Below are 23,390 nucleotides of genomic sequence, written 5' to 3'. Positions count from 1 at the left end.
TGAGTGTTTGATGGGACTCTGTAAAGGGAACTTTACTCTGCATCTAACCCCGTGCAGTACCTGCCCTGGAAGTGATTGATGAGACGGTTTCGAGGTAGCTTTGCTCTGCATAGACCAGTGATGTACCTGCCTTGAGAGAGTTTAATGGGACAGTGTAGAGCGGGCTTTACTCTGTAGATAACCCATGGTATATCTGCCCTGGGAGTGTTTGCTGGGACAGTGTGGAGGGAGCTTTACTCTGTATAGACCAGTGCTGTACTTGCCCTGGGAGAGTTTGATGGGACGGTGTAGAGCAAGCTTTACTCTCCATCTAAACCGTGCTGTACCTGCCCTGGGAGTGTTTGATGTGACGGTGTTGAGGGACGTTTACTGTTTCTCGAATCGTGCTATACCTGAGCTGGGAGTGTTTGATGGGACAGAATCAAGGGAGCTTTTCTCTGTATAGAATCGCGCTGTACCTGCCCTGGGAATGTTTGATGGCAGAGTGTGACATCATTATCCCAGAAAAATGTTATTATCAGTGCAACTTCCTGTATATTGCACTTCGTTTTTACCTGTTTGACATCATCACGTCAGCAACACGTAAACAATGGGCGACGTCATTGTTCACAACAATGCAGCGTCATCAATGTGACTTGGTCGCCATAGCTAAATCAGTGCGATCTCTGACCCTCAGCCACACGGATTGGTCGATTTGATCTCTATGGACACATCTATACCCCAGGGTCCAGTGCAGTAATAACCGAGACAGGTCCAATTGTAACATAGACAGAGTGAGGATATAGTGACAAGGTCTAGTGTAAAATAAACAGACACAGCGTCTAGTGTAATATAAACAGAGACAGTGTCTAGCGTAACTTAAACAGAGACAGGGTCTAGTGTAATATAAACAGAGACCGTGTCTAGTGTAATATAGAAAATACAGGGTCTCGTGTAATATAAACAGAGACAGGGTCTAGTGTAGTATAAAAAATACAGGGTCTAGTGTAATATAAACAGAGACAGTCTCTAGTGTAATATAAACAGAGACAGTGTCTAGTGTAATATAAAAAATACAGGGTCTAGTATAATAGAAACAGAGGCAGGTTCGAGTGCAATATAAATAGAGACAGGGTCTAGTGTAATATAAATAGAGACAAGGTCTAGTGTAATATAAACAGAGAAAGGACCAATCTACCAATCTATTATAAAGAGACAGGAGATAGTATAATATAAAGGGTGACAGTGTCTAACATAATATAATAAAGGATATCGTGCTCTAATAATAACTAATACATGATCTATTGTATTAGAAACATTGACATTTTCTAGTGCAATATAAACTGAGACAGAGTCTAGTGTAATATAAGGAGAGACAGGGACTAGTGAAATATTGACAGAAACAGGGGGTACGGTAATATAAACAGAGACAGCGTCTAGTTCAGTAGTAACTGAGACAGGTTCTAATGTATTATAACGGAGGGTCTAGAAATGTGATAACTGATACAGAGCCTAGCATAATAAAAACAGAGACCATGTCTAGTGCAGTGTAACTGAGACAGGATCTACAGTAATAAAATAGAGCCCAAGACGAGTGCAGTAATAGCTGAGACAGGGCCTTGGGCAATCTGAATAGAGAGATGGTCGAGTGCAGTTATAATTAACCAGGGTCTAGAGTAATTTAAACATATAGAATGTCTAGAGTAATTTGATAGCAATATTCCAGCCATGCAAATTTTCATGTCTGTCTGACTGTCTATCTGTCTGTCTGTCTGTCTGTCGTTCGGTTGATCGGTCCATCCGTCTTTCCGTCCGTCGATTCGTACTTCTATCCATCTGTCTGTACTTCTATCTAATATTACACTGGACCCTGTCTCTGTTTATATTACACTGGACTCAGTCTCTGTTTATATTACACCAGAGCCTATCTCTGTATACATTACCCGAGTCCCTGTCTCTGTTTATATTACACAAGACCCTGTCTCTGTTTATATTGTACTAGACCCAGCCTCTGTTTATATTACACTAGACCCTGTCCCAGTTTATATTACACTAGACCCTGTCTCTGTTTATATTACACTAGAGCCAGTCTCTGTTTATATTACCCGAGTCCGTGTCTCTGTTTATATTACACAAGACCCTGTCTCTGTTTATATTGTACTAGACCCAGTCTCTGTTTATATTACAGTAGACCCTGTCCCTGTTTATAGTACACTAGACCCTGTCCCAGTTTATATTACACTACACCCTGTCTCTGTTTATACTACACTAGACCCTGTCCCAGTTTATATTACACTAGACCCTGTCTCTGTTTATATTGCACGAGACCCTGTCTCTGCTTATATTACACTGGACAGTGTCTCTGTTTATATTAAATTATAACCTATCTCTGTTTATATTACACTAGACCCTGCCTCTGTTTACATTACTCGACCCTGTCTCTGTGTATATTAAACTATACTCTGTCTCTGTTTATATTACATTAGACCCTGTCTCTGTTTATATTAAACTAGACCCTGCTCTGTTTATATTACAGTAGACACTGTCTCTGTTTATATTCTTTCAGACACTATCCCTGTTTATATTACACTAGACCCTGTCTCAGTTTATATTACACTGGACCCTGTCTCTGTTTATATTACACTAGACCCTGTCTCTCTATATATTCTTCCAGACACTATCCCTGTTTATTTTACACTCGACCCTGTCTCTGTTTACATTACAGTAGATTCTGTCTCAGTTTATATTACAGGAAACCCTGTCTCTTTTTATATTACGACAGGCACTGTCTCTGTTTATATTATCCTCGACACTCTCTCTCATTTTATTACACCAGATCATCTTTCCTTTTCAAATACTAATTGATTTCCCTATTTGAAAGTTATGATTGAATCTGCTGCCATAACCCTTTCAAGCACTACATTCCAGGTTATTACAACTCGCTGCATAAAAAATCTCCTTATCTCCCTTCTTTTAATTATTTTATCAATCACCTTAATATTTGTCCTCTGCTTACCGATAGACCTGCCGATGGAAACCCTACTTTAATATCAACTCTATGAAACCCCTTCACAATTTTAATTCCCCCCGAAGCATTCCCTCCTATAATAAGAATAATCCCATCCTCTCTCGTCTCCACATAACTGAACTCCCTCATGCCTTGCAGCAATCTCCTCTGCATCCTTAGCAAGAGCCTGACAATCTTCCTAAAATATGGATTGAAATAAATGCAATCATTATTTGCCCTTCAGATTATTTCTAAGGATACATGCTCCCTTCAAATTTGACTGACTGAGAAGCATTAATTATATTGTTTTACTTGTTTTGACAATGCAGACGGTGACTGAAATGCTCAGCAACATCCGTCTCCACATGACTCATGTATCAATATGATCACTGTCGCCACCTGCTGATAAACGATATCTACTGCAAGCCCCAGAGCTTACTTGAAACATGATTCATAATTCCAACCACAATAACTTGCTTGAACGTTTACCCAGAGGATTTTTTTTTAGAGCAAACCACTAGAGGTGCAGATGATCAGAAAGTATCAAGGGCGGAATATCAAAATTATTGTTGCAAATTCACCTTCAAGCCATCACACAGAGCCGTCAGATTAGATAAACTTCCATAATGAATAAAAACCTCACAGGAAAAATGGTACAACCATGGCTAACAAGGGAAGTTAAAGATAGTAGTGCATTAAATGAACAGGCTTAGAATGTTGACAAAAAGAGTAGTAAGCCCGACAATTGAGAAGATTTTAGAATTCTGCAAAAGATGCACATACAACTGAGAATATGGGAGAAAATATAAAATTAAATAAGCTATCAAAAACCTAAAAACAGATTGTTAGAGCTTCTACACGTGTATAGAAAATCAGTTAAATTACCGTACTGTACAATACAAAATTAGGTGGGACAGTAAACAGTGAGGAAGAAGTAAGGAGGCTGCAAAGGGATATTGACAGGTTAAGTGAGTGGGCAAGAACATGACAGCTTGAATATAATGTGGAGAAGTGTGAAGTTACGCATTTTTGTAGGACAAATAGAAACAAGAATATTTTTTGAATGCTGAGAAACTGGGTAATGTTATTGTTCAGAAAGACCTGGATGGCCTTGTACACGAATCACAGAAAGCTAAAATAGAGCCAAAGTGAGCAATTAGGAACGCAAATGGTAAGCAACATTTTATTGCAAAAGGATTGGAGTATTAGAGCAAAGAAGCCTTCATGCACATATATAGGGCCCTGCTGAGACTACACCTGGTTTATTGTGTACAGTTGTGTTCTCCTTACCGAAAGAAGGATACACTTGCCTTGGAGGGAGTGCATCTAAGATTCATCAGACTGACCTAATTCCTGGGTCGGCGGCGGGGGTGGAGGGGGTGCGGGGGTGGGGGGGTGGTGCTGTCCTGTGAGGAGAGATTGAGTATGTAATGTCCATATTTACGAGAAAATCAGAACGTAAGAACATAAGAATTGGGAGCAGGATTAGGCCATACGGTGCCTCGAGCCTGTTCTGTCATTCAACGAGATCATGGCTGATCTTCTGCCTCAACTGCACTTCCCTGCACTATCCACATATCTGAATGGAAACAAATGCAGGGCTTCGGGGAAAGGGCGGGGAATTGGGTCAATTATACAAAGTACTTCAAGTGTGGTCTAACCAAGTTTAGCATAAGTTTTGCACTTTTAGTTTTCTATCCCTCTCGAAATAAACCCGAGTTCAGGTATTCTTCTTTTTATGGAATTATTAACCTGCGTCGCAAGTTTTAGTGATGTGTGTATTTGCACTCTCAGAGACCTTTGTTCCTCCATCCTACTTAGATTCTTATTTTAAACGTGATAAGTGACCTCTTTATTTTTCTTACCAAAATGTAATACCCCATTATCTATCTATCTATCTATCTATCTATCTATCTATCTATCTATCTATCTATCTATCTATCTATCTATCTATCTATCTATCTATCTATCTATCTATCTATCTATCTATCTATCTATCTATCTATCTATCTATCTATCTTTCTATCTATCTATCTTTCCATCTATCTATATATATATAAATATATAGATATATATCTTTCTATCTATTTATTTATTTATCTATCTCTTTCTCTCCCTCTCTCTCTATCTATCTATCTATCTAGCTATATATCAATCTATCAAGCTAGCTAGCTATGAATCTATCTATCTATCTATCTATCTATCTATCTATCTATCTATCTATCTATCTATCTATCTATCTATCTATCTATCTATCTATCTATCTATCTATCTATCTATCTATCTATCTATCTATCTATCTATCTATCTATCTATCTATCTATCTCTCTATTTATCTATCTATCTATCTATCTATCTATCTATCTATCTATCTATCTATCTATCTATCTATCTATCTATCTATCTATCTATCTATCTATCTATCTCTCTATCTATCTATCTTTCGATCTATCTATCTTTCCATCTATCTATATATATAGATATATATCTTTCTATCTATTTATTTATGTATCTATCTCTTTCTCTCCCTCTCTCTCTATCTATCTCTCTATCTAGCTATCTATCAATCTATCTAGCTAGCTAGCTATGAATCTATCTATCTATCTATCTATCTTTCTATCTATCTATCTATCTATCTATCTATCTATCTATCTATCTATCTATCTATCTATCTATCTATCTATCTATCTATCTATCTATCTCTCTATTTATCTCTCTATCTATCGATCTATCTATCTATCTATCTATCTATCTATCTATCTATCTATCTATCTATCTATCTATCTATCTATCTATCTATCTATCTCTCTATCTATCTATCTATCTATCTTTCTATCTATCTATCTTTCCATCTATCTATATATATAGATATATATCTTTCTATCTATTTATTTGTGTATCTATCTCTTTCTCTCCCTCTCTCTCTATCTATCTATCTATCTAGCTATCTATCTATCTAGCTATATATCAATCTATCTAGCTAGCTAGCTATGAATCTATCTATCTATCTATCTATCTATCTATCTATCTATCTATCTGTCTATCTATCTATCTATCTATCTATTGCAGGGTTATGTGTGGTACTGATACTCCAGCTGACTGCTGCTATTGACATGGTTTCTGAGACATTGGATATATTTCCTTTCCTGGGATATGGGAACATTTGCACAACGAAAAAATTAAACTTAACTCCAGTACTGTTACTGGGTAGATGTGTATATAAATAAGTATTTTGACAATGTGAAGGTTTTGAAGTTGGCTTCCCGGCATGCGGTCAGTAGTGAGAAAACTGTCCTTTGATGGACTGCACAGAAACCCACATGCTTCCTGTAAATGACACTGGTGTTCGAGGCTCGCTGACGGTAGTCAGTTAGGTTACTGCCAAATATTGTGTGGGTCAGATTAGCGTGAACAAGAATGGGAGAAAGATGGTATTTAACTATTTGAACATTAAATTATTCAGTCGAACTTTTAAAATAAGAAGCATTTTACATGGTATAACATCTCAAGAATGATTTTCCATAAATTCCATTCTCGCCATATAATAAGATAAGATCGGAAATAATGAATTGATCCACACGGTATCTAAGGAAAACTATTTCCAAATAAAGACCATTCTAGACCATTCAGTCACTTTATTCAGTACAGTATGAAGTGCTGGAGAGAGGTTTAATGGCCTCACCCCACACTGTAATGAGATGAGTGGGATTCGCAAAGTAAATAAAACAGGTTGAATTGCCTTGAATATTCTCACAGAGAAGTGCCAGCTGCACTTCTTTAATATTCTCACAGAATTTTGCGCCTGGTCTAAACTAATGTCTCCGTTATTCCTGATTGGTAGCCGCGCAGTGTGCGGTGTAATTTGCGCTGATTTGGATCCCTGAACACCCCCTCTCATAGCCCGGTTACCATTGGGTGGTGAAATGCCCAGATTGTGATTTGTTTCTGCTGGAGATGAAGCATTTATTCCTGTGATATTCTGTAACATACCGTTATGTCCTGATACACCGAATTCCTGTTACCCGTGTCTGTTACACAGTCGGTCGCTATTAAAGTTAGCTGCAAGGATTTGGATGTCGAGGTTTGCTGATCACATTATCGGTTCTGATTCACAAGCTTCTCTCATAAAACGCAGGTCTGAAGCGGACGGGCCCCATATTATTATGTGTCTCCGTCAACTCACTCCTTTATCATCAGTCAAGCGGACTTATTTTAAAGCTAATTTTACAAACAGCTGTCTTAGGGTCACAGACTCAGGGGCAGTTAGTGAAATGCAATGAGAGACAATTGCATATTGTGAGGAGCAAGATCTCATCTCCAGAACAAAAGTGTAGCTTTAGCCACGTACACCGTAAATCGAATCACATTACCCATCTCTCGCACTCGGTTAAATAGAGTGATAACAATTCAGATTATAGGGGATACTTTATTGGTACAGATGCATGGATAGTTAGCGGGAGATCGAGAAACACAAACTGGCAGTGTCTTTGGACCCTGATAATATAATTCAATCTCAGAGATTCACAACCCCTGTGAAACAGTGAGTAAATAAAGGGATTTAATTTACAGTCCAGATGTGAGCCCATTCTGTTGGTGATGCGGAAGGAGTGATGTGGATCCAGAAACCGCCCCTATCTGGGAATCAATGGGCGGCGCCAGTGACCTCGCCCCCATCTCCCGGGTATTTAACTGCCGGTCACTGGGACTGCAATATAACAGTCTGGGAGTGTGTTTGCTCAGTGAGTTCTTGCCGGAACCATTCACCACACATTGCCAGGAGGATGAGGTTGGCGATTTCTCTCAGTCTGTTGCTGGCTTTCTTTTCCCGTGAGTAGTTTTTATTGTGCAATCTCTCACTGTTACTGTCTCAGTGTTAGTTTCTCTCTGGAATGTTACAGCGTCAGGAATCATTTCACCAGGATTGATCCTCTGGGGTTTTTGATTATTTTTACAGGTGTCCACTCGGATGTGGTGTTGATTCAGCCCGAGGCAGAGACCAGGATTCCCGGAGGCTCCCTGAGACTGACCTGTCAATCCAGCGGCTTCGATCTTGGTGGTAGCTACATGTACTGGATCCGCCAGGTTCCCAGACAGGGGCTGGAGTGGCTGGTTACCTATTACAGTCCATCGAGCAAGTATTATGCCTCAGGGATTGAGAGCCAATTTACTGCGTCCAAAGACACTTCAAACAACATCTTCACGTTGGACATGAAGAATCTGAGGAGCGAAGACAACGCCATCTATTTCTGTGCAAGGGACTACAGCAATGGATCACGGTGCTATCCAGACCGAGCTCTCCATACAAAAACCCCAGACAGGGAGTTTGCTCAAAACTGTGATCGCTACCACACCAGGAGCGTCGAAGGAACTGAAGCTTAAATAAAAATAATGAGTGGAAGTAAGATATATATATATATTTAAATGTATTACATTTGTCTGCTTTATTAATGGTGATTGCCATGCTGAATCTGCACAGAGGCTTCAGAAGTATTCCAATCATTGTTATAAATATAATGAACGGTACAAACTGAAATATCTCACTGATTCACTCTTAGGGGTGTCGGAATCATGTTTTTAGAGCTGGGTGCAATTTAATCTCTGTATTTTATAGTTTACAGTCCACCGGAGTATTTGACATGACATATCTCACTGTGACGCTACGGGCTACTGGGGACAAGGGACCATGGTGACGGTGACTGCAGGTAAGGAACATTCACTCATTCAAAAACTGTTGTATTTGTGTCTTTATTTTATATTTCTGTTCATTTTAATAATTATTTCGTTCACTGAAACTTGGGTCCGGTGGATTTTGTTTTGAGATTTTTTGCAATGCTCAATGTGATTCTGCTGCAAAATGATTATGGAATTCAACAGTTTCTCCACAGAAAATGTTGTTGATGTGATTTGGTGTTTATTCGCTGACGACTGTGTGCCTGGGTTACTTTAAATACTTTATGGTTGTTACACTGTTTGACGTTTCTGCAATGTTTAATCTCGGTGACCTATGATTGTTGCAGTTTTTCTGATCGAATGCAAACATTGTGTTTAAATCTATTTAAAGGAACATTGTAGGCACAAAACAGAAAGCTTAGCGATCAATAAATAATCTTACGGAAATGAATGCTTTTTATTGAAAATTACATTGTCATCTACTGAGCGAATGTTCCCGAAAGTTTAGATTCAATATGTGAAGCGTTACTGTAATAAGAACTGAACAATTAACACATTTCCAGCCGGAACAGATTTAAATTAATATTACTAACATTATTATAATGCAGTAATATCACCAATTATTATTAAATATGCTATAATATTAATGTATTTAACAGTCTAAACACAATTCTGCTGAAAGTATTTTAAATTTCTGTTGAATTCAATCATTAGTTATATCAGTGTTAGGCGGGTTCGGTGATTCTGTAATGAGATTTTTTGCAAGAATACATTTGATTCTGCTGGAAGTGTTTATAGAGTGAAGGGTCTGCTCCATGAAAGGTTCTGTCGAGGGATTCGGCCCCTCAGTGATGTGATTTAGTGTTGATCTGCTGAGGAGAGTTTGTGCCTGTGTCACTCAGAATACCTAGAATTTGTGAAACCGTTTGGCGTTTCTACAATGTTTAATAAATATTGGGTGTTGTTTGTTAAAACTTTCACTAAACTAATCTTGAACACTTTGCAAGACCAAAACCTGTCTCTCAATAACAAATTTCGCTGTATTAGTAAGGCTGAAATTCAGGCACATTAAGTTAATTTCAAATGTTCCAGGTAAGTGTGCTTCTGAGGAGGAAGGGCCAGACAGGCACTCAGATTATTTTCAATAATCATCTAACATGAACATTAATTAGAATGTAACATCAGTGATCATATATTAAACACAAACGATCCCTTACAATTGCGTTGCATACTGGTCCGTATTATAGTTATTGCAAAACCTCAATGGTTGGAGAGAATGTTTAATTAATTCCAAAATTAATTTATAAATCAATGCATTTATAACCCGGCTGTGCTGACTTCGATAAGGTGCCGCTGCAGATTTTGGTGAATTAACTTCCTGTTTTGCCTCGATGATTTTACAGGTTATATTTACTGATGAAAATATATCAAATCAGTGGGTGTTCAGATTTCAATGTAGATGTCTCCTGGATTGTGACATTCTTATTCTGTCACCGAGTCCCGTGACGGCAGCAAATTCCCGTGGAATGTGAATTATTTCCAGATACTTGCTTTCAGGGGAGTTAATTTTTACACGGTTTCCAAGAAAGTTGACAGAGATGGAAAAATGGCTGGATTCTGAAGAGTCTCTCAAATTAATATCAGTTTAATTTCAAAGAATCTGCGGAGTTGAGGTGGTTGGAAATTGACAAGAAATAAATTAGAAATCAAGCAGCTTCATTGAAATTAACAGATTGAACTGGTCTCTCTGCCTGGAGCACCGTTTGTGTCTGTTCTGTTTCTGTGCGCCTGCTCACTGTGTGAGAATCAGGAGTCCTCCTGACCGGTTGTAAACCTTCTGGATTGTGATTCTGTATTGCGAGGAGTGTCATTTAACTCAGTTATTTAAGAAACTGGTATATGTGAGAAACGTAAAAGTTTGACTTTAAAGTTGATGAGTCGCTGCAGAAATGAGATCAGTTACCCAGAGTGTGACAGTCAGAAGGAACAGTTCCGAAACACCATGGGGGGACAGTAGAAGGAGCTTTAATCAGTTTCTAACCCAGTTGTACATGCCCTGGGAGTGTTTGATGGGACAGTGCAGAAGGAGCTGTACTCTGTATCTAGCCCATGCTGTACGTGCCCTGGGAGTGTTTGAATGGACAGTGTAGAGGGGGCTTTACTCTGTATCTAACCCCATGCTGTACGTGCTCTGGGCGTGTTTGATGGGACAATGTAGAGGGAGCTTTACTCTGTATCTGACCCATTCTGTACCTGCTCTGGGCATGTTTGATGGGACAATGTAGAGGGAGCTTTACTCTGTATCTTGACCCATGCTGTATCTGCTCTGGAAGTGTTTGATGGGACAGTGTAGAGGGAATGTTACTCTGTATCTGACCCATGCTGTACCTGCTCTGGAGGTGTTTGATGGGACAATGTAGAGGGAGCTTTACGCTGTATCTTGACCCATGCTGTACCTGCCCTGTTTGGATTGATGACACAGTGCAGAAATAATTTTACTCGGAATCTAAACCTTGCTATATTTGGCCCGTCTTACGGGGTAGTGTAGTTTAATATGCATTCATCCTTTGCTTTACATGACCTTACAGCGCCAGACAGATCAGTGAAGAGAGAGATTTACTCTATCGAATCTATCCTGTGTCTGATTTGAGTGATTTTCTAAAAATATTGAAGAAACTTCAATCTGCATCTAACTAATAAGATATCGAATTAGTAATGGTTATACAGTTGAGCATCAGATAATTATTGAATGAGATTGGTCTGATCCGAAGCTCACTTTCAGAACAAACAGCGACTCGTCTGATCTGATGGGTGCTCCAATTTATTTTGGCAATTTTGGACCTGCACTGGGGCTGTTTGATGGGACATTGTAGAGGGAGATTTATTCTGTATCTAACCCATGCTGTACCTGCCCTGGGAATGTTTAATGGGACACTGTAGAGGGAGCTTTACTCTGTACCTGTATTGGGAGTGTTTGATGGGACAGTGTAGAGGAAGCTTTATTCTTTATCCAAGCCTGACTGTACCTGCCCTGAGTGTGTTTAATTGGCAATGTGGAGGGAAATCTACTTTTTATCTAACTCGTGCCGTACCTACCCTGGGAGTGTTTGATATGACAGTGATGAAGGAGCTTTACTCTGCAACTAACCCGTACTTTACTTTATCTGGCAGTGCTTGATGGGACATTGCAGAGATTGCTTTAATCAGTATTTAAACTTTTATTTACAAAGACGTGGAGCTTAATTGGGTCCTTCAATATAGATTGATCTTCTATTTAATCAGAGCTATAGGTGAGCTGGTGCGCTTTAAAGGGGCAGTGTATGGGAAGCTTGTCTTTGTACATGTGATAATTGTGCTGAATCTAATCGGTCAATTTGATAACGCATTTTATGGAGAGACATTTCGTAGTACATCTCTGCAGTACTTGAGCTGGGAATGTTTGACGGGATAGTACAGATAACGTATTACTCTGTGTGCAACCCTTGCTATACCTGTCCTGACCCACACGACAGCATAGCGGGAGCTTTGCTCTCATATCTCTGCTGTATCTGGCCTGAGAGTGCTTGGTCAGGCAATGTTCAAGATACCGCTAGCTGCGACTAACAAATAGCAGATAAACTACTCGTGACAGATATACACAATAAATCGTCCGATTGACCAGATTAAACAACGCACATTCATTGATGTTTATATTCTTTCTGAAAAAATGCCAAATTTTTAATGAGTTATTAATGTTTGAACATGTTGAGCATCAGATTACTATTGAACACGATTGGCCTGATCCTCAGCTCACTTCCAGAACAAACTGTTTCAGGAAGTGAATAACGCTCCAGAAAGCAGCGCCTGTTCTGATCTGTTGGGAGGCTGTAAGTTATTTTCACAATTTAAATGGAGGATATCAAGACTTCCACTTGAATTAATCGTCATGAGGACCTCATGTTTAGAAACATTATGTTGTTCAATTCTTCCTGAAAAGGTTAAAGGCAGGGACAAACTATGAGAGATGCAGCTATTGGCCTGGATCACAACACTAGGCGCACAGTCACTGAGCTGCAATTCTGTGAAACATTTAAAGAGATAGAGTCAACCTGCAATAAGTCATCATTCGCAATGAATTTTAAGCCTTTATAGCAGCATGCGATTGACTAATTTGCGTCAGATTTATAAGATCTCTTTATTTTAAATATCCTCTTTAATTACAACAAACAATAAAAATAGATCTGGTAGAGGTGTCCAAAATATGAAGCGTTTCCTTCCATTAAATCTAGTAGAACTATTCCCACTGACTCGTGTAGAATGATAGCATCTCACAGCACTGAAAAGGCCATTCAGGCATCGTGCCTATGCCGGCTCTGAAAGAGCTGTCCAATTTAGTCCAACTCCCCAGGGTTTTCCTTCTAAACGTGCCACTGAGTCCTCCTGACGTACAGGAGGAACTGCCTGGAGCATTCCTGAAATTACCAACCCTCTGTGTGAAAAAATTACCCCAATTTCCCCTTTTGATCTTTTGCCAATTATTTTAAATTTGTGACCTTTGGTTACCCACCTACTTTCCAGCGGAAGCAGTTTCTCCCTACTTGCTCTATCAAAACCTGTCATAATGTTGAATATCTCTCTTCGGTCTCCTCTTAACCTCTGCTCTAAGGAGAATATCCCAGCTTCTCCAATCTATCCACATAACTGAAGACCCCATCCCTGGCATCATCCTGGTAAAAGCTTCCCCTCTACACTCCCTAATGGCTTGACATCCTTCCTACATTGTTGTTCCAGAATTGTGCACAATACCCCAGCTGAGGCCTAACACGTGATCTGTAAGTTTAGCATAACCATCTTGTTTTTGTAGTCAATGGCCCATTTACAAAGTCAAGTATCCCATACGCTTTCATAACTGTCTTACCAGTTTGCCCTGCCCCCTTCAAAGATTTTTGAATATGTTCATCTAGATTTCTCTGTTCGTGCATCCCCTCAAAACAATACTATTTAGATTATACTGCTTCTCCATCTTCCACCCAATGTGCATCGCTTCTCAATGATTCGCATTAAATTGCAATTGCCATGTCCCGGCGCATTTCACTGGTCCATCTGTCTCCTCATGGAGTCTGCTGCTTTCATGCTCACTATTGGCTACGTTGCCAGGTTTTGCATCACCTTCGAACTTCGAAATTGTATTCCCTATAACCAAGTCCAGGTCATTGTGATATAACAAGAACAACAATGGGAACTGAAATGGGCCATTTAATGAGAAACTTCCAATTAACCGGATTTTGGAATGGTATTTTATTCGGATTATTAATTGAGTGGCAGGGAGGAGGAAACTCAAGAGACATGCATTCAATGGGATGGGATAGAGCCCAGATCACAGTGCACTGAGGGACATCGGTCTCCATCAAATGCTGAGAAAATGAGGGAGAAATTCGACTCAATCGCAATTCACCGACAGCTTGAATCTTAGAAACTTAACTATGGAAATGCTACCTGTTGAATTATGTGGTATGCAAATTTAGAGGGTTTTTTGCTAACGTCCGAAGCAGGAATTCCGCTGTTACTTTGAAGTGCAGTCACTGTTGTTTTGTAGGGATATGCCGCAGGCAATGCGCACAGAGCAAATTTCCCCAAACTGCAATTAAATAAAGGACCAGAAATGGTGCTGATTGAGAAATAAATGGAGGCCGAAATAGCAGGAACACGTCTCTGTTCTTCTATTGTATGATCCAATGAAGGATTCTTTATTGACGAGTTGTGTAAATGTTCTTGTTGTGTAATGTGATAGAGCTCGGGGATAGAGAGGTGTGTTCCTGACCAGGGCATCGACAGGTCCTTATGATGGAACTGACAGAAACTCAAATGCCCGTGTAGTCTTTGATGGGGAAATGGTGGAATTCGTTTATTCTGCAGTCAAATTTCGAGCTGTTTATTTCTTTTATAAGCACGGATTACAGAGTCTAACTTGTTCAATGGGCCATTCTTTCCCAGTAACACCGTCTCCCCCCACCCTCTACGCCCTGCTCTCCTCCTGTGAACAACCCAGTACCGATGGCTCCATCACGTACGGCTGTTTGGCGATGGACTACTCCCCCGACATCACCAGCCTTTCCTGGAAGAAAGATAAAGAGCCAATCACCACTGGATTGAATACCTACCCGTCAGTGCTCAACAAGAAGGGAATCTACACCCAGAGCAGCCAGTTAACCATCGCCGAGTCAGATGTGGGGAGCAGCACAATCTACTGCGAGGTTCGACGTGGTGTGTCGGTCTGGGCCATCACAATGCTAGGTTAGTGATGTGGATTACAGGGCAAACAATGATAAGGTGAGAAATTATGTTCAACTTGTAGAGAAATTTGGTTAGACAACACTTAGAGTACTGTGTACAGTTCTGCTCTCCATATCATACTTAGAATACTGTGTACAGTTCTCGTCTCCAAATCACACTTAGAGTATTGTGTACAATTCTGCTCTCCCTATCATACTTATATTATTGTGTACAGTTCTGGTCTCCATATTACACTTAGAGTATTGTGTACAGTTCTGGTTTCCATATAATAATTAGAATACTGTGCACAGTTCTAGTCTCCTTATCACATTTAGAATATTGTTCACAATTCAGGTTTCCATCTCATACTTAGAATACTGTCGAAAGTTAGCTCTCCACATCATACTTAAAATATTATGCACAGTTCCGGTCTCCATATCACAGTTAGAATACTGTACACAGTTCTGTTCTCCATATCACGCTTAGAATATTGCTTAAAGTTCTGGTTTCCATCTCATACTTAGAATACAGTGTAAAGTTCTGGTCTCCATATCATACTGAGAATAGTGTGCATAGTTCTGGTCTCCATATTACACTTAGAATAGTATGCATAGTTCTGTTCTCCATATCACACTTAGAATATTGCTTAAAGTTCTGGTTTCCATCTCATACTTAGAATACAGTGTAAAGTTCTGGTCTCCATATCATACTGAGAATAGTGTGCATAGTTCTGGTCTCCATATCACACTTGGAATATTGTGCATGGTTCTGGTCCCCATATCGCACTTAGAATATTATGCACAGTTCCGGTCTGCATATTAAACTGAGAATACTGTGCACAGTTCTGCTCTCTGTAAATGCCAGGTTAGTGTTCGTCTGATAGCAAAGAACCTGTTAAAATATAAGGACACTTTGCATTTCTTAATCAATTATTTTCCAAGCAATGTCAATAATATGTTTTTTTTTGAAGATCCTGAACCGGACATCGTTCCTCCAACTGTTCTCCTCACGCTGAGTTCCACTGAACAAATCACCAGCAGCAGATATGCAAGCGCCGTGTGTTCAATCATCGATTTCAGGCCAAAATCACTGACCGTGAATTGGCTGAAGAGTGGACAACTCATGGATTCGGGCATCATCACCTCTCCCGTATTTGAGGTGAACGGGAACTTCTTGACGGCCAGTCGGCTGACAGTCCCCGACAGGGAATGGTTCACCGGCTCGGTCTACACCTGCCAGGTCACTCATGAAGGGGTCACGCAAAACCGTAACTTCAGCATATCTCAGGGTAAGAGGCACAATCCCGGGAGGTTGCACACCATTCTGAGCGCTGACCTCAGTAAGGATTTTATTGGAATTAGTAAAAAGCAGAGGACTGTTCCTAATTTCCAATCATGCAGTTTGTGTATTCTTGCGATACAAACTTGCCTTTATACAGCGCCTTCAGCGACCACAGACTGAACCAAAACGCTTGCCAGCCAATGAATTAAGTTGTGAAATGTGGTCACAGTTGTAATGTACAAAGTACGGCAGTCATTTAGTGCACAGCAAGCTCCCACAAACAGCAGTGTGATAATGACCATTTTTTTTTTGTTGAGTGATATTTCTTGAGGGATAAATATTCACAGGCCACCAGGGAGAACTCCTCTGCTTTTCATTGAAATAATGCCAGAGTATCTTTTACCTCCACCTGAGAGGCCAGACGGATCCTCGGTTTAACACCTGATCCGACAGACGGCAACTCCGATAGTGCGCCATGCCCCCAGTACTGCACTGGGAGACTCAGCTTACATTTTGTGATCAAATATCTGGAGTGGAAATTCAATCCAGGATCTTCTGGTTCAGGATTCCTCATTGCTCAGGATTTATTAACCTCGCCAAAGAAGCTTTCCCCTTGCTCTGATGTCAGGCAGTGAGTGAAGTGTCCTTAGTCTCAGGTTTATCCTGAGTTGGCTGATCATATACGGAGCGGCTGTCGGAGTCTGGAACCCTTTCCTGCCAACTGTCCAGGAATCCTGCTAGAATGGGCATCTACCCTATTCAGAGCACTGAGCTCAATTCTCGGCTCCGCACCACAGGAAGGATATACATGGAGGCGCTAAACTGCAGGTTTACCCGAATTAAACCGGGGCTAATAATGTAAAATGATCAGTCGACGAGTATAAAACGTTAAGAGATGATCCAATTGACGTGTTTAAGTTGATAAATGGAATTGATCGAGTAGATATACAACATTTATTTAGTTTGATGAAAGAGTCGAGAACAAGTAGCAGAAACTTAACATTAGAGTTAGGCCGTGCAGAGGTGATGTCAGAAAGGATTTTCTCACAAGAATAATATTGCAAGTCGGGATTTCCCTCCCCAAAAGCTGCTGACACTTGCTTTCAATTGAAAAGTTGAAAATTGAGATTTATAGATTTTTGTCAGGCAAGGTTATCAAGGGTTACATAACCAATGCGTGAAGATGGTGTTGAGTGTTCATCAGCCATGATCTAACTGGTTGGCGAGACAGGATGGATGGACTGAATGCCCTCCTCCTGTTCCTATGTTGCTATTAATGCCCTGAGGTCATATTTCTCTCTGAATCTCTCTCACCAGACATGATAAATGTTCAGTAATTACAGAAATTAACAAGCGACCTCACATCATTCCAAATGATGCCGCACCACAAAGATTCCTTGGAACTCCATTCTCCCGACCTTGCACTTCTCCTCTGACGGGGGCTGTGACTGGTTCCTGCACATTTTCACTGCAACAAAAAACGCAGCAAGAGACCAGAAACTTAACTTTGTTTCCTGTTGTCCCATAAATCCTGAAATTAATTTGACACTGGTTTTGAACCAGTATAATGTCTGGTGTAGACCTCTTGAACTTCGGGCTTTTCGGGCTTCAGCTATTATAACCAACGGTGATGCATTTGGGTGCAAGGATCTATGGACGGGCTTAAAGGAGCAAGAGATTTCAGGAAGAGCGCTATTCCATGCCTAACACAATGTATTCCCATTTTACACCGGGTATTTGCTTCACAGCGCATTACAGGTGGCTCTGGCTGCAAATACACAAGAAATGTTACAGATCTCCCGGAATCGTTGCCAATTCATTGTCCTTCCAATAACGCCGGTGTTGAGGCAACAGCAAGAGGTTGATATCTCAAAAGTGATATATTCCCCTTGAAAGAGTTAAGGCTAAATATTGGTGTCCGGATTCTGAAGCTTCAGCTTTTCCTGACTTTCATTCCTGTTTCGCAGTGGTTGTCCCATGCAGCGATTCAAAAATCACTCTTCGCCCACCGTCATTGGAACAGGTCTTACTGGAGGCGATGGTGACCTTAACCTGCGTCGTGTCTGACGCTCCTTATGGGCTCACCGTGAACTGGACCCGGGAAAAGGAGGCTTTGAAATCAGAGATTGCCGTCCAACCGGGAGAGGATCCCAACATAGTGATCAGCAACTTAAACATCTCGACACAAGACTGGCTGAGTGGGGATAAGTTCTACTGCGTGGTGAGCCATCAGGATATGCCGACTCCTCTCAGAGATTCCATCCACAAGGAAAAGGGTGAGCGTGGAGATTGTTGCAATAAGTGAGATACTGTGACTATTTCCAGTGCATGTGCAAGGGACAATTCATTATATAAAGTGTTTAATGGGCTGCTCTGATCATTCAGTTTGGTAATTCCACGAACTCAGCACTCTGGGACCTGACATTATGTATTTTAGGGGAAACTGGACAAGTCCATGAGTGAGAAAGGAATAGAAGGGTATGTTATTAGGAATAGATTAAGTGAGCTAGGAGGAGGCTTGTGTGGAGCATACACACCGGCATAGACCAGTTGGCCACATCTCCTCATTCTGTGCAGTAAATTCTATGTAATTTTCCAGACCAATCCTTGGAGATTTCAGAGAGAAAGATTGTGTTCCCTCTGCTGCGGGATGGAAAACCAGAGAGGCCCCAGAGGGGAAAAGGAAAAGGGTTAAAATTCAACGCAGTGTCCATTTCTCTCACATCTAACCACCTGAAATTGGCGGAATTTAAATGAGGAAGGCGAGTTGTGGGCGGTGGTCTCACAGGCCACCCGGGAGGACGGGAGGATTGGAAGCCGAGTGAGGAGGTTTCAGATCGCGGGGGCTGGGTTAGACAGGGACCCTGGATCCAGGGGGTAGGTGTAAGGGCAATTACCACCTGGGTGCAGCAGTCCCCGCCTCTCTATAACTGCAGGGATTTACACAGTGTGTCAAACCGGACCAGCGACAGATAAACACCAAATGGTGGTTAAAATAGAAGATTCCAGTCCCATTTAAATATTTTACTCAAATATAATTTTACAACCGGGAGTGGGCGCGTTGAGGTCGGGATTCCTATTTTTAACAATTTAAAAACCTCCACGCCCAAAACCCGCCTGCTGTATTGATTTAAAGTTTTCCCATTGTCTCTGGAACTGTCCAGTTCATTGGCCTTTGTTGTAACTTTTCGACAGCGAATGATCCGCGGGAACCGGCCGTGTCTGTCCTCCTGCCCTCGGCAGAAGAAGTCTCCGCTCAGAGGTTGGTCAGCCTCACCTGCTTAGTGAGAGGTTTCTCCCCCCGAGAGATCTTCGTCAAATGGACCGTCAATGACAAGCCGGTGGATTCCGGCAACTACAAGAACACCGAGGTGATGGCAGAGAACGGCAGCAGATCCTTCTTCATGTACAGCCTGCTATCCGTTGCAGCCGAGGAGTGGGCCAGCGGCGCTTCTTACTCCTGTGTGGTGGGACATGAAGCGATCCCCTTGAAGATCACCAACAGAACCGTCAATAAATCCAGCGGTAAACCCAGTTTCGTCAACATTTCCCTTGTTCTGATGGACACCGTCAATTCTTGTCAATGAGAATCTCTCGATTGCATTTCAGTTCTTAAATAAAAAACAATAAAGGGCTTTTTTTCCAATCGTGAGTTAAACACACAGCCGCTCAATTAACTATGTTTCCTAGTTTTGCCAATGTGAGGGCTGTTTGTCTGAAGCAGAGTGTTTGCGTGTCTCGGTCCCAAGGCTTATACAGCCAGCGCTCCCAGCTCAGATACACCATGGGTTAGAGACTGGGTGAAGTTCTCTCATTACAGGATTCCTGAAAGTAACTTCAGCAGAGAGAGAGTAAAGGTTAATTTTAACTCACTGTACCTCTCACACCCACCAGCGAGAGGGGAACGGGAAATGCATAATTCTCGTAACCCCCACTGCCCCTCCCACAGGGAGATGGGAAATGAACCACTCTCTTGTAAATGCACTAAGTTGCCATCAGTACAATGTCACATTCTAACCCATGGTCAAAAGATTTTAAACTTGCCACATGATTATTATATTCTGAAATAACTATTTATTCCACGTAATATTTTTAAATAGGGTTCGGGGTGCAACAGTCCCTGTTAATTGTAAACTAACATGCTGAATTCTAATGGGCCATATCTAAACTGGTGATTGAATCCTCTGCGGGTTTCTCATAGTTGTGTCCCTGATGTTTCTGAGGCCCATCGGTTGAATTGTTGCATTCCTTCGGCTGACGTCACATTGCGCCTCACACAGAGCAGGGAAATACATGTGAAAGTGAGTCTGTCTGTGTTCATATGTAAGTGTGTTGATGATTTTGTATAAGTGTGTGTATTTTTGTGTAAGTGCACAATTTCACAGAAACACACATAGACTTACATATAAAGACATACGTTAACACTCTGACACATAATATTATACATAACTAGAATATAATGAAAACCATCATTGTCAAATCCAGTTATTGGTACTCTCTGAAAATTTTAACAATAGCAATAATACACGTCAATCTAAATGCACACTTACACAACGGATACTTACACACACTTACACACACATAGACACACACATCAATCCACACAGACACTGACACAAAGCACACCTACACCCACTTACACACACATAAACACATACATCAATCCACACACACACTTACACAAAACACACTTACACACACATAGACACACGCATCAATCCATACACACACACTTACAAAACACACTTACACACACTTACTCACACATAAACACATACATCAATCCACACACACACTTACACAAAACACACTTATACACACATAGACACACGCATCAATCCATACACACACACTTACAAAACACACTTACACACACTTACACACACATAAATACACATCAATCCACACACACACTTACACAAAACACACACACACTCGTAAACAAACGCATCAATCCAAACACACATTTACACAAAACACACACACGCTTACATGCAAACATATTATTGCACTTAGACACACACATCAATCAAAACACACACTTTCACAAAACACAAACACACAAACACACACAAACTTACCTGCAAACCCATTGCTACACATAAACACACACACGCTTACACCTAAACATGAACAATACTGAGACATAGCCGTACACTTACAGGGAAACACACACCTGAACACATTTACACAAGCATGAACACGCATATAAATCCAAACACAATCTAACAAAAACACACACAGACAAACTTACAGGTACACACAATGTGACATGAAAACTCACAAACACACACTTACACCTCAACATTAGCAAACACTTGGACATAACCATACATATACACTTACAGGGAAACACATACATGAACATACATATACACCGGGTTACACATACACTTACACATAAGCACACACATGAACACACACACACACACACACACAAACCCTTAGATATGAACATGCTTACACATAAAAGTACACATACTAACCTACACCAAATCTCACACTTTAATTAAATATAAACACAAACACTTACATAAAAACACACGCATTCTTAAACAAAACATAAAGAAAGATTTACACACACATACACAATCTTACAAATACACATACGCACAACCCCACAGATCAACACCCTCACAGGGAAACACAAACACTGACTAATCCAGACCAACAGATAGTTATACAGTGATATAGACACTAAAGAGCACAAACAAAAACGTCAGGCTATAGAAGAATGTAGAACAAAGATGCAGTTTTTCGACGAGCAAAGTATCCAATGCTTGGCCTGAATAAATAATTCCTGATACCATAATATCTAACATTTCACTATTCTGGCCTTACACATACACTGGATCAATGTAATTGTTGCAAGCTGACACGTTATTTATGTTCAGAGCATTGCCGTAACATATAAAAAAACAAGGTTATAACTCACAACTAATCTCTTAAAAGCCTCCTTGGCATATTATTCCCGAATGATAGATCGTAGCAAAGTCATCCAAAATCAATTAGCCTCTGACATGGAAGAAAAACTATCATATTTTCCAAAACGGACTATAGGAGGATCATAATGTTGGGGAGGAGTTAAACTAATATGGCAGGGGGATGGGAACCAATGCAGGGAGACAGAGGGAAACAAAAAGGAGGCTAAAGCAAAAGACAGAAAGGAGATGAGGAAAAGTGGAGGGCAGAGAAACCCAAGGCAAAGAACAAAAAGGGCCACTGTACAGCAAAATTCTAAAAGGACAAAGGGTGTTAAAAAAACAAGCCTGAAGGCTTTGTGTCTTAATGCAAGGAGTATCCGCAACAATGTGGATGAATTAACTGTGCAAATAGATGTTAACAAATATGACGTGATTGGGATTACGGAGACGTGGCTCCAGGATGATCAGGGCTGGGAACTCAACATCCAGGGGTATTCAACATTCAGGAAAGATAGAATAAAAGGAAAAGGAGGTGGGGTAGCATTGCTGGTGAAGGAGCAAATTAAGGCAAGAGTTCGGAAGGACATTATCTTGGATGATGTGGAATCTATATGGGTAGAGCTCCAGAATACCAAAGGACAAAAAACGTTAGTGGGAGTTGTGTACAGACTTCCAAACAGTAGTAGTGATGTTGGGGAGGGCATCAAACATGAAATTAGGGGTGCGTGCAATAAAGGTGCAGCAGTTATAATGGGTGACTTTAATATGCACATAGATTGGGTTAACCAAACTGGAAGCAATACGGTGGAGGAGGATTTCCTGGAATGCATAAGGGATGTTTTTTTAGACCAATATGTCGAGGAACCAACTAGGGGGGAGGCCATCTTAGACTGGGTGTTGTGTAATGAGAGAGGATTAATTAGCAATCTCGTTGTGCGAGGCCCCTTGGGGAAGAGTGACCATAATATGGTGGAATTCTACATTAGGATGGAGAATGAAACAGTTAATTCAGAGACCATGGTCCAGAACTTAAAGAAGGGTAACTTTGAAGGTATGAGGCGTGAATTGGCTAGGATAGATTGGCGAATGATACTGAAGGGGTTGATTGTGGATGGGCAATGGCAGACATTTAGAGACCACATGGATGAACTACAACAATTGTACATTCCTGTCTGGCGTAAAAATAAAAAAGGGAAGGTGGCTCAACCGTGGCTATCAAGGGAAATCAGGGATAGCATTAAAGCCAAGGAAGTGGCATACAAATTGGCCAGATATAG

At 40.7% G+C, this 23,390-nt stretch overlaps 1 gene segment (V, D, J or C); it reads left to right on the top strand.

Annotated features, from left to right (window-relative positions):
* The first annotated feature begins 476 nt into the window (after positions 1 to 476).
* On the top strand, positions 477 to 19,776 carry LOC139235570 (Ig heavy chain C region-like). The segment is given in 7 exon segments: positions 477 to 582; positions 7,941 to 8,258; positions 8,647 to 8,688; positions 14,630 to 14,929; positions 15,879 to 16,196; positions 18,157 to 18,465; positions 19,385 to 19,776. Coding segments are annotated over 7 exon segments (1,785 nt in total).
* Positions 19,777 to 23,390: the final 3,614 nt, after the last annotated feature.

This window comes from Pristiophorus japonicus, chromosome 23, assembly GCF_044704955.1.
Source record: "Pristiophorus japonicus isolate sPriJap1 chromosome 23, sPriJap1.hap1, whole genome shotgun sequence".
NCBI classification, from domain to species: domain Eukaryota; kingdom Metazoa; phylum Chordata; class Chondrichthyes; family Pristiophoridae; genus Pristiophorus; species Pristiophorus japonicus.
This window is presented reverse-complemented; position numbering and strand designations above follow the sequence as displayed.